We start from the raw sequence: 13062 nt of genomic DNA on the forward strand, positions 1-13062 counted from the left end.
CCTCTCCGACACGGAGAGCCCACGCGTCCTTTCTCTCTCAGTCACGCTCCACCTCCTGCAGAGACTTCTCGGACCCTCTCAGCTAGAGGGGGTTTCTCCGGCTCTCAACTCTCATTTCAGACAGCCCACTCCTGTGGCATCTACACGAGTAGGTGCAGATGTGCAGGGGTCTCACAAGCTTACTCACTGGTGAGCTCCCAGTGGGCCGAGGCAGAGTGGCCTCAGGTCCCAGGACGCTCCACAGCATGCGGGAGACCACCCTGCACAGGGGAAGTGCTCAGTGAATCCCTGTGGTTTACAGTGTCTACACAGCAACACGTCTGAATATCGAGCTCACGCACGGATGGCTGAACTGGCACGAAAACAAGACCTCTGTCTTTTATCGAGACACTAACAGCTCCTGGCTGTCACAGCCCTTTCGCTATGCAAAGCTCAGTCATTTGTGCCCAACACAAACACAGGACAGGCTCTTGCATTCCCGGCCCTCCAGGGTCACCTGAAGAATGATGTCATAGAGCCGGATCAGGTCCTGGGGCCGGGGGGAGCGCTTGCTGTCGTCCTCCGGCGCCTGCTGCAGCACTGCCTTCTGCAGGCCTTTAGCCATGTTCTCGTTCCGCTTGATTGCTGTTGACAGCTTGATGTAAGTCAGGTAGCTGGAACGGACCACATGTCAGCTCAGGTTATGATGAGGGAAGCTGATGTTCTGGGAAGAGCACTGGACCACAAGCTGGGACTGCCCTAGGGGATTATGGGGGTGAGGGCGTGTCATATCGCAGGGCTGTCAGGCCTGGGCCTCAAGCTCCAAGGGCCTTCAATTCTGGCTGCTGTTCAGTGGCTAACTGCAGGGGACCAGTATGAAACCTTACGACAAAATCTGATTTTAGCTTGAATTATATCCTCTGTATCTTTATTAAAGAGCCAGAGAGCTACTCATTTCAGAGGACACTGCTGGTCCTTAAGATGACTAATGGATGGCAAGCTAGCTCCTGGAACAAGGACTAGTTACCTGCCTGGCCCACACTGTAAGGATGGCGTACACGCACAACAGCTGCTCCTGCTCAGCTGATGACCTCCTCTTCTCAGAAAATACCGACGGACACTCTCTTTGGAGGGTTATGCATATTAAATATGTGTATATACTGGAGACTATGCGTGATGCCTGCTTATTTTAACTGGACCATCTGGAAAGTCCTTTAATATTTGGCAATTAAAAACATGGTAACTATTTAAGTCTGCTTAAGAAGTGTTGGGCCTTTAGATCCCCATCTTACTGTGGCAGAGGCTGGAGGCATCCTGGGAGAGGGAGGATATACAAGAGGCCTGGGGACAGGGGATACAGGCACAGCTGAGGTCAGGGGCTCCATAATGAACCAGGGGGGTTAAGAGACTGTCAAGTTCTGAGGGCTGACCTCCTAGCATTCTTCTCCTACTCGGCTTCCAGAATTAAGAACATATATATGATCCTGATATATTCTGAGAATCTGACCAGCCCAAGGAAAAAAACCCTTCAAGATTCTGGAGTCAGGGTCCTCAGTGAAAGGGCAGAGCCAGAGCGCCTACAGTGAAGCCACAGCTGAGGAGCTCCACGCAAGTGTGCAGAGCTCCCAACAGACAAGACACAGTCTTTAACAGGAGTGGATGAACAAGGACCACCAGACACTTAAGGGAAACCTGTAACAAGACAGAAGGGGCCAAGACTGAGAGGGGAAAAAAAAGCAACTTGGAAGAACCAAACTTTGTAGGGAGAAGAAAACTTTAGACAACTGTTATTAATAATTTCAGAAAGATAAGTGAAGACTTTGTGGTTGTGAAGTTAGAATGAGACACTGTTTTAAAATAATATTCAAAGAACACAAATGAGCTCTTAGAAATTAAAATCGGGACTTCCCTGATGGTCCAGTGGTTAGGACTCTGCACTTCCACTGCAGGGGGCACGGATTTGATCCCTGGTCGGGGAACTAGAATCCCACATGCTGTGCAGCGCGGCAAAATAATTAATTAATTCATTTTTAATGGCATTGGAAATGAGGAAGCCTGTGCAGGAGTCAGATGGGAGGTCAAGAGGGGTCAGGGTGAAGAGTGGGAGTAGCATCTGTGAGAGAGGGCTGTAGGGGAAAGTGGTAAGAAATGCTGAAAGCCAAAAATCAGTAAGTAGCAACATAACGCATGTCATTTAGAGACATGGAGGTAAATACCCAAAGAATTTGTTAAAAGAATTAAAAGTAGGGACTTCCCTGGTGGCGCAGTGGATAAGACTCCACGCTCCCCATGCAGGGGGGCTGGGTTCAATCCCTGGTCAGGGAACTAGATCTCACATGCTTGCTGCAACTAAGAGTTCGCATGCCACAACTAAGGAGCCCGCCTGCCGAAATTAGAACCCAGCGCAACCAAATAAATAATATTTTAAAAAAAAAAGAATTAAAAGTGGCTGCTGCTGCTGCCTTTTTTTTTTTTTTTTTTTTTGCCACACTGCACAGATTGTGGGATCTTAGTTCCCCGACCAAGGATCGAACCCGCGCCCCCTGCAGTGGAAGCTCGGAGTCTTAACCACTGGACCATCAGGGAATTCCCAAAAGTGGATGCTTCTGAGAAATGGGAGGAAAGGTCATGAGATGGTTTTTTCTAAAGCTCTGCAGAAAAATCAAACTCTCAAAATAAAGTAACTATTATTCAGAGTAATACAGGAGTCTAGATACATCTTTATTAAAATACAAGAGCTCCCTGATTCTCGACTTCAATTTACCCCAAAGCTGGCTTCCGATCCTAACTGATTATGATCCTGATACTAGCCACATGTGGAGGTGGGAGAACGGATCCAAGGGCAAGGGGCTTCACAATTTGAAAGTTTCCTGAGCCCTGTTGAAGCTCTCTGGGTCTTTCAAGGTTAGGAAGTTGATCAACTGCCTCTGCCTTGCTGTGGCTGTTAACTACCAACATGTCCCCTAACCTCCTGGAGCCTCATCTTTCTCCTTAGGTTGTTGAAGCAGAAGACGGCTAAGGGCTGTTCTTGCTGATATTCTGTGCACCCGAGTCATCTAGCAGTCAATCTGACATTCACATAACACCAAATCCCCTAAGAATGGAGATTAAGGCAGGGAGAGGAGTTTTTATGGTTTTGTTTTTATAAAAGAGGGAGGGGGGGCAAGGGAATGACTAAAAATACCGCCAGGTTCACTAAAAAGTTATAAGCAGTGACTAAGAAATTAAAATTTCAAGGTCACATGGAAAGAGAATCTGAGGAGAAGTGGAATTTTATTTCTCCCCAGGAAGTTCGAAAAATGTCACTCTTCCTCCTTTCTTCTGTGAAACAAAATGATTACCTCTTAAAAAAATTTAAACTTGACAAGGTGATTTAAAAATGCATATGAAAGAGCAAAGGGAGAAAAACAGTCAAGATGTGCCTGAGGAGAAACCTAGTGGGGAAAACTTGCTCGACCAGATACCAAGACTTATGATAAAGTTATATAGTAAATCACTGTGCTGGTGTTAGTACAGACAAATAAATCAGCAGAGCAGAAGAGAGTCCAGAAAAATAGAGCACGCAAGGAGAAAATGGAATGTATTCCTGCAGATCAGCGGGGGAAAGGACAGAACAGTCAATAAATCATGCACTGGAATAATCCATTATCCTCATGGAAAAAGGTGAAATAGATCCTTACCTCACTCAAAAATAAACTCCAGATGGAATTAAACTTGAGTTGAAATTGAACTCAAATATAAAAGGGACAATGTAAAACATTCAGAACACAGAGGAGAGTCACTCTAGGAGCTTGCCACGGGAAGGACAGTGGTTAGCTCCAGAAGAGGGGGAGGAACCAACAAGGGTGGGGCCACAAGGAGCTTCAAAGTTACTGGCTGTATTCTAGTTCTTACACTGTATAAAAAATTTAAATTATATGTATATTAGAATAATATACAAATTCAAAACTCATATGATAAAATGTGAATAGATGCATTCAGATTCTAGTATGTATCAACAAATTATAATGTACATAAACATTATATATACTCTTTTGTTCCAAAGATACATCATACAGTGTTAAAAAGTAAAAACATCACAACCCTTACCTGTGCAGGTACTGAAGATTAGATACCTTCCCCGATTCCCCTTCAAGGGTATAATCCCTCTGTTTCTGCAGAAAGTGAAAAGGTAAAGATACAATGGCTGATCCTATCCTTGGCTCTGACCACCTCGATTTTTTTTTCTTAACATCTTTATTGGAGTATAACTGTTTTACAACGGTGTGTTAAGTTTCTGCTGTATCACAAAGTGAATCAGCTGTACATACACATATATCCCCATATCCCCTCCCTCTCGCATCTCCCTCCCTCCCACCCTCCCTATCCCACCCCTCTAGGTTGACCACCTCATTTAATGGTGTGGTCCCCAAAGTGCCCTGGAATAAAGGCACAGACTCTAGCAAGTTAAGGATCCTCAAATATCAGAGATCTACTGCGTATATTCTAGAATGACAGGGTCACTCAGTTGCCACCGGCATCTAAAAACCAGACTTGAGTAAGAGGATTCAGAGTAACGGCCAGTAAGGCTTCCTGTCCACTGCGTCCAGTGTTCAGACCCAAAGCATTAAGGCAGACAGTCCATGGTCCTCGGTTCCATTTTAAGACCTGTGTCTTAGACCCAAGTTCTATGCCTTGTGCTGTTAGCTCTTGCCTTGTGGCTGGCTGAATAATGGCCTCTAAAGATGTTCACATCCTAACAGGGACCTGTGAAGATGTTACCTTACATGGCAAGAGACCTTACAGATGTGATGAAGTTAAGGATCTCTTAATTAGCCTGGATTATCCAGGGGGGGCCAACACAAACATAGGCTCCTTATAAGAGGGAGGCAGTAGGGTCAACAATATAGAGAAGATACTGGGACTGAAGCAGCGGTCAGACAGGAGAGAAGATGCTATGCCGCTGGCTTTGAAGATGGAGGAAGGGATCACAGGCAAGAAGTGCAGGAAAATGCACTCTCTGGAATACTGGAAATGGATTCTCTCCTAGAGCTTCCAAAAGGAATGCAGCCCTACAAACTCATTTTAGACTTCCATCCTCCAAGACTGTAAGATAATATACTTGTGTTGTTTTTAGCCACTAAGTTTGTGGTAATGTTACAGCAGCAACAGGAACACCTTGCTATCACCATATTCATTACACTCTGTGAGGTGTCTGCTGAATTCAGCTGCTGTGAATTCAAAGTGAATGACAGAGGCTGGGGCTCTGTATGTACCTGCTAAATGAATCAAGGGAAGTATAATACATAAAGGCAGCTTTACAGGAGGAGGAAACACGCGACTACAGCCCAACATACATTTATTGAATATTTCATACAGAAGGTACTACGGCAGATGATTAAAGAAATATATAGTTACTTCTAATATGCTTATAATCTTAAGAAAAATATAACGAAAAGGTAAATATAAAACAATACACAAAATGTTAAAAGGCAGTGCTTGACTGGGACTTCCCTGATGGCGCAGTGGTTAAGAATCCGCCTGCCAATGCAGGGGACACGGGTTCGAGCCCTGGTCTGGGAAGATCCCACATGCTGTGGAGCAACTAAGCCCGTGCACCACAACTTCTGAGCCCGTGCTCTAGAGCCCACGAGCCACAACTTCTGAGCCCATGTGCCACAACTACTGAAGCCCACATGCCTAGAGCCCGTGCTCCGCGACAAGAGAAGCCACCGTGATGAGAAGCCCGCGCACCGGGACGAAGAGTAGCCCCCACTCGCCGCAACTAGAGAGAGCCCGCGCGCAGCAACGAAGCCCCAACACAGCCAAAAATAAATAAATAAATAAATAAAATTTTAAAAAGGCAATGCTTGATTAACTATCAAACAAAAATTATAGCTGCAAGTGTCAGATGTTCGGAAAATGGAGAGATGTGGGCGAGGATGGTGTAAGCAGGCTTCTCAGAGACAGTGAGCTATGAGCCACACCTTGAAAGACAGCCAGCGTTTGGAGAGGTGAAAAGGGAGTGGAAGGAGAAGCCAGGTGTGAGGAGGGGGGAAAGCACAACAGTGTAAGGAAGGCACTGCAGTGGGACAGGCATAATAAGACAGTGAGCACAAGAGCCTGAGGCAGAAGACTCAGGGAAGTAGCCAAGTACAACACTGGAAACAGGCTCGAAACACCCAGCGGAGGCTCATATACCAGCTCAAGGAGTTTGAACTGTATTTGCTAGACACTGTGGTATCTAAAGTAGGGTGCACACAACCCTCAGGGTACGGGTATAAGAAGAAAACTAGAACTTCTATTTATATCTATCTCAACTCTAAAAACTTTATTTTAATACATTTTCTATATCACAAATCAGTTGAATAATAAGGTATATAATTTACAAATAAATGTATCAGAGATAAATGCTCAATTTTACTTATGGGGTGCATGATCATAGAAGTTTAGCGACCACTGCTCTAGACCTCAGAGAATCACTGGGCTTTTCACAAATAGGCAGTGAAATAGGATCTAGAGACAGATTCAGTCTGTTCTTCTGGCAAAAAGGTCTGGAAAACCAAACTGAAACCAAGAGAGGAAAAGCAATCAGGAGACTTCTGTGGTAGTCCAGGCATAATATAAAGGGCTTATTAGAAACGGGTGGAATGGACAAGAGGAGAGAGAAATTACAAAGGGAGAATAAACAGGGTTTCTGGTGACAGGGAATAAAGAGACAAAAATGGTTCTGAGGTTTTCAGCCTAGCTGCCTGAATGAATCACAGTGATATTATTAGAGAAAGGGGGCACTGGAGAAATCCACCTGGAGATACGAATTTGACATCAAAGCTTAACAGGTAATACGTGAAACCACTAGGAGAAACAGGGTAGACAGAGAAGAATTTCTCAACCTGATGGAGCCCAGAAGAGGCTTCTGCTGTTCATTAGCCCATCACCACACCTAAATACAACGGTGGCTAAGAGTCAATGCACTGAGAATGCGACACACAGACTGAAGAGGACCTCAGCCCAGAACAGGAGCCCGTGGCTCAGCTGAGAGTCCTACCTGATCTGGCTTGAGCTCTTCCCGAACGGCCTGGATGGCGTCCCGACACTCACTGAGCATGGATTCAAACAGACGCTCCTTGGTTTCTTCACTTTCAGCCTAAACAAAGGCAGAAGGCAGTAAAAAGATTTTCTTTTGAGTAAGACATAGCACTCTGATGGGAGGAGGGCATAACATCGCTTTGATTCCTCCCATTAGACACAAATACACACATCAACCAAAAAATGGCCCGAATCGGAGATCATTTCAATTGTTAAATATTCTCTATCATATACGATTTTTCTTATGGTTTTAGTCTTTATTTGTATGGAAATGAGAAATATATATATATAAAGTGAACATACTGAAAAAGTATCTGTATAACTGATCTAAACTGTCAGGCAACAGATGCTTTAATGTTTCCTCTATCATAGAACTTTCTACTATTCTCCTCCAACTCTTCTACCTCTGCTCCCGACCTGCACCTGGCTTCCCTAGACGGGCCTTATGGACTAGATTTGGGGCACTGCTACCTCACACTGAGGCTCAGCACAGCAGAAGTTTCTTTTCCTTACAAATGTAACCCAACGGACTTACGCATACTGGATTTCTTCTAAGTCCAAGCAGGTGAGTAACATTACTAATCAATACCCAATCAAAAATATATTTCTCCTAAATGCCATATGAGTTTCTCCTCACCACAGAAATTCTGCCCTCAGATATTCCATACGGCTACGCTGAGAACATTTTTAGGGCAGATGAGGTTGACAAAGCATAGGGCGTCAACCCTCTGCCAGCCGGCTGGGATAAGGCAAAAAGTGATTCATTAACTGAATACCTGCCAAACCACATAATCATTCTAAAGAATCTGACTGAGCAGGTGGGAATGAACAAAAAGCAAAAAGGAGATGAACTTGTGTTACTTGCAGACCCACTCTGACATTAGAACATCAACATTCCCATGATTATGTTTGACTTTCCACAGAAACTAGCATCCAATCTGATCTCTTGACACTCAGCTGACCTCCAAGAAAGCCCCAAAGAAAAGCCGGTACCACCCACTCCTTTAAGAGACGGTTGGGAGGGGCTTAAAGAAAAACCTTTTCTTCTCTTAAGAACGCCTATGTTTTTCCTAGTTTCCAGTGTGGAAAAAAACTTCCTTGTAAATTACCCAATATAAATCGAACATACTTTTCTATTTATAAGTTACTTGACTTCCCTGTTGTTCAGTAACTTAGGAACAAATCAGGGGCACAGCTATTCTATAAACTTATAAAGGCAAACACAGCCACCATTAGCTCGCTGAAGCCTAGAGTAGTGCTGTCCACTAGAACTTTCTGTGATAATGATGTATCTGCACTGTCCACTGTAGTCGTCATTAGCTACATGTGGCTACTGAGCAATCTGAAATTTTAATTAACGTAAATAGCTGTATGTGTTCAAGTGGCTACTGTACTGGACAGTAAGAATCCAGAGCCCAGCTCTGGAGAAACACACTCACATGAAACACTGTTAATTAAGCATCTCAAGTTAGCAAGACTCTTTATAATCATTTAATCAAACTGGCCAAATTTTTCAAAGTACAGATCCTGTGGAACGGAGCAGCCGCAGAATAAGATACACGAACAGACCTGGCACTAACCACACACATACCAGAGCCATGTCGTGAGCAGGCAGGATAAACTCCAGCATCAGTTTGATACCATGCAATCCGGCAAACAGGCCACCGACACCCTTTTAAGATGGGTGGGGTTCAGCAGTCGGGGCAACGGGTGTATAAGTAAGAGAAGAGTAAATTTGGTTTTACCAGCTACACAGGATCTGTCTCCTTTCCTACAGGGAGGGAATGGCTCAAATAAAAAAATTAAAATGATGTCTAAAATGCTAAACCTCTTTAATGCCATGTATTACCTTCGTTCCCTCTGAATAAGGAAACCTCTGTATCAAGGTACTGAACATAAGCAAATTTTCCCTCTGCTTCCAGAAAATTCTAAGTTCCATTGGAAATCTTACAAAAGTCTTAAACCGCAATGAAGGAAAAAGCCTATCTGAAGGGGAGGACTTCAGTCAATTGTGTTTTCCTAACAGCAGCTGCATTGCACAGTGACGTGGAGACCACTACTCTCTGGAGCAGAACTTCTCACGATCCTCCTGGGCTGGACAAAATGTCTCCAAACAGGAAGCCTGAAACATATTTTGCTACTTACCCGCTTATTCTATAAACCTATCTTGGAGGCTAGGATAATCCTGAAGGGGCACTGGAACAAGAAACACCTCTCTATACGTATGCAGAGGGAGGGTCCCTCAGAATCCACATGCATATGTCTCAAGTCGGCCACTGAACCAACAAGAACATGCTCCTAAACACAGGGGCAAACTCCCTGCATAAGAACTTGTGGTCTGCCTGGACCTTTCCCAGGTGTGCCTATGACAGAGAGAAACCTGAAGCCCAGAAGTAATGTGTTACTCAGTCCTAATAAACAAACTCGAGATCAATTTTTATAAAACTTCAAACACTCTCGGATGTGCTTTTCCACAGCCTCAAACCACATCTCAGTGCTGACTAAAACCAGCTGCTTGTGTCCTAAGGTAGAGACCCCCAGCTCTTTAAAACAAAGCTCCCAGATGGTTTTCGCTTGTCTACAAAAATTGCTGGAAGGTGGTGGTGTGACTGAGAGACAACAAGGCGAGTCTGACCACATTCTCCACCACACTCGCAGGAGAACCAAGGGGATGGGAACCAAGCCTCGCTCGGCCCAGTGAGGTCTAGTGAAAAACACATGGGACTTGAGTAAAAGAGGATACAAACCTCACTTAAAAATAGATTTTTTTTTTTTAGAGAAAAGGGGAAATGATCTCCCTTCCAGTCAAACATTAAAACATTAGCCATAACCTGAGGATAAGAATCATGAAACCTGCAGAGACTTTAAAGCTGCCCACCCCCCACCCCACCCAAGAGCTGCCTTACACCCTCAAATCACCACCAGTGACAATTCAGGTAGGACCAAGGACTAACAAAGCAAAACAGAAATAAATTATAAAGTAAGACAATATTAAAGACATGAGAACATAAAGCTTGGCTAAAGAAAGGAAGGATTTTGCAGCTGGATTTTGGCAGCTGATTAAGCCTCAGCTCCAGTCTTTGCAGTTTAATATTATCTCCCTGAATTATTTCTTCCTTCCACGCTTTTCAGTAAACTGCAGTTTTAGTGTTTAAATGTCATAAAAACCTCTACAAGCAAGCAAGAAGCTGGGGCTACCAAATTCCTGCATTCCAGTTCCCAGAGGGTGGCAAACACCAACATCAGCCGGGTTAGGAAACACTGTAATGAAAAGCCCTGTCTCTCTCAGGCAGAGTGCTTGGTTTCCAGGGCAGAGAACAACTCGACACAATAAGGAGAACAGGCAAATCATCTGACAGTGGCACCAAGGAGCAAGAAGTTCTTCTGGAGATTAGCCTCAAATGGCCAAAGGGCATTTCCCACATTTAATAACCCACGGTTCATTCAGTTCAATACACATTTAATCAGCCACAGTGCTAGACCTGACATCTCAGGATTTAACTAAACTTTATTTGACACTGCACTTAAATTACTTTATTTACTGGCTTGACCTGGTGGTATATGTGTGATATAGCACATTAGGCACGTAACTGTTTTTAATGTTGTTGTTTTTTTTTTTTAATTTTTATTGGAGTATAGTTGCTTTACAATGTTGTGTTAGTTTCTACTGTACAGCAAAGTGAATCAGCTATACATATACATATATCCCCTCTTTTTTGGATTTCCTTCCCATTTAGGTCACCACAGAGCACTGAGTAGAGTTCCCTGTGCTATACAGTAGGTTCTCACTAGTTATCTATTTTATATATAGTATCAATAGTGTATAGTCAATCCCAATCTCCCAATCCATCCCCCCACACCCCGCTTTTAATGTTAAAACCTTAATGGTATTCCTGGGATTAATACACATTTTGTTTGATCTACCAAATTATTTAAAGGTCTCTGATACTCAAGTGATCCTAATGTACTGTAAGATGCTTGAAAACCACAGATAACTGTATTCACCACGAGCACATTAACCAGGCACTTAAAAGATTCTACAAACGTTAAAATGATAAGGGAATACTGTAAACTCTATGTCAGTAAAATCAACAATTTACATGAAAGTAATAACTTCCTTTAAAAAAATAAAATCCAAACTGACACAACATGAAACAGGAAATCCGAATAGCCCTACAACTTGTAAAGGAATAATATTTGTTTAAAACAAGCAAAAACAAATTTTAAAAACCTTCTCACAAAGAAAACTCCAGGACCAATGGTATCACCGGTGAATTATAACAAACATTTAAGGAAAAAAAATACCAGTGTTACATACTCTTTCAGAAAAAGAGAAGAAGGGAACATCTCCAAATTTGTTTTATTAGGTATGTATAACCCTGACACCAACCCTAAAAAAGACATTACATACAAGACAAGAAAATCATAGGCCACTATTTCTCATGAAAACAGATGCAAAATTCTTAAAGTATTAACAAACCAAATCCAGCAATGTATAAATAAAAAGTACAATATATTATAACCAAGTGGGTTAAACCAGATATTCAAGGTTGGTTTAAACACTGAAAATTAATCAATGTAATTTACTACGTTAACAGGCTTCAAATATTCTTCCTGCTTCAGCCTTTAAAGATTTGAAACTATCCCTATATGGTTCTTTCCAACCCTTTGATTTCATACTCTTCAAACACACCACTGTATCTTGCAGGATAACAATTAAAAACTCATACAGGAGTTCCCTGGTGGCACAGTGGTGAAGAATCTGCCTGCTAATGCAGGGGACACGGGTTCGATCCCTGGTCCAGGAAGATCCCACACGCCACGGAGCAGCTAAGCCCGTGTACCACAACTACTGAGCCTGCACTCTAGAGCCTGCATGACACAACTACTGAAGCCGGTGCAATCTAGGGCCCGTGCTCCGCAACAAGAGAAGCCATCGCAATGAGAAGCCGGCGCACTGCAACAAAGAGTAGCCCCTGCTCGCTGCAACTAGAGAAAGTCATGGTCAGTCACCTGATCACAGGTTGTTTTCTTAAGTCAGGTTGATTTCTTAAAAACATTTATATTTTGGGACTCCCCTGGTGGTCCAGTGGGTAAGACTCCGTGCTCCCAATGCAGGGGGCCTGGGTTCGATCCCTGGTTGGGGAACTAGATCCCGCATGCCGCAACTAAGAAGTCCACATGATGCAACTAAAGATCCTGCATGCCACAACTAAGACATGCCACAGCCAAAATAAATAAATAAATAAATAGAATTTTTAAAAAATTTTTATTCTATAAATGTTAAGCATGAACAGCTTTTTAAAGTTACTTAATAAATGTTGTCTTTTCTTGTCCTTTGTCTGATGTATGTCTGTGGCCCCATTCCTAAGGAGTCCCTATTTTATTTGCCCCTACTGACCTCTCTTGCCCCCTATTCTATCCAGAATTTCTGCCCCATTGTCACCGCCTGATGCCTGGCACAGAACTATAGCAGTTCTTTTCTTCCAGTATGTATCGCTTTAAAACAAAAGAGTTAACCCAGTTGCATAATCTAAATGGTTGCTATCAGCCCTAGTCCAGAAGAGAGACCTCTATACCCTAAATGCCAATGAAATGTTCTCAGCAGAAGTTTAGTCTTTTAGATTAACGAAAACTCAACTTTCTGGTATTGTTCTAGTCTTCTGTCTTTCAAGGAAATAAAGGGTAAATAAGGGGTAATATGTAATATAAACAAAAGGCACAAAGAAATCCTTCAATTGTTGAAAGCTGTCCCCAACCCAAAGGAGCCATTCTGGAACAAGTCACTGAAAGGTTTGGATGCTTAAGACAACTCATCAGCACAACTAAGAAAGCACCTCATACAAACATCACTCCGGGTGCAGTAGCTTGCTGTGAAGTCTCATGAAATGCCACTGGTCCCTGCTGAGGCTGGAGACACAGGGAGCAGCCTAGTTTTTTCTCAGACGTTCTTCACCTAATATGGAGAAGGAGCTCTAAAAAAATGCCTCAATCACTGCCTACTTCATACAAACC

At 43.2% G+C, this 13062-nt stretch overlaps 1 protein-coding gene across 1 annotated transcript in view; it reads right to left on the reverse strand.

Annotated features, from left to right (window-relative positions):
- Positions 1 to 13062, reverse strand: part of SRP68 (signal recognition particle 68) — a 33102-nt gene that overhangs the window by 4855 nt on the left and 15185 nt on the right. Inside the window, exons 11-13 of the mRNA XM_036836588.1 lie at positions 7007 to 7105; positions 4069 to 4133; positions 497 to 653 (exon numbers count right to left, since the gene is read on the reverse strand). Of these exons, the coding sequence (XP_036692483.1) occupies positions 497 to 653; positions 4069 to 4133; positions 7007 to 7105 (321 nt within the window). The remainder of the gene's footprint in view (positions 1 to 496; positions 654 to 4068; positions 4134 to 7006; positions 7106 to 13062) is intronic.

The sequence above is a fragment of the Balaenoptera musculus genome, chromosome 20, assembly GCF_009873245.2.
Source record: "Balaenoptera musculus isolate JJ_BM4_2016_0621 chromosome 20, mBalMus1.pri.v3, whole genome shotgun sequence".
NCBI classification, from domain to species: Eukaryota; Metazoa; Chordata; class Mammalia; order Artiodactyla; family Balaenopteridae; genus Balaenoptera; species Balaenoptera musculus.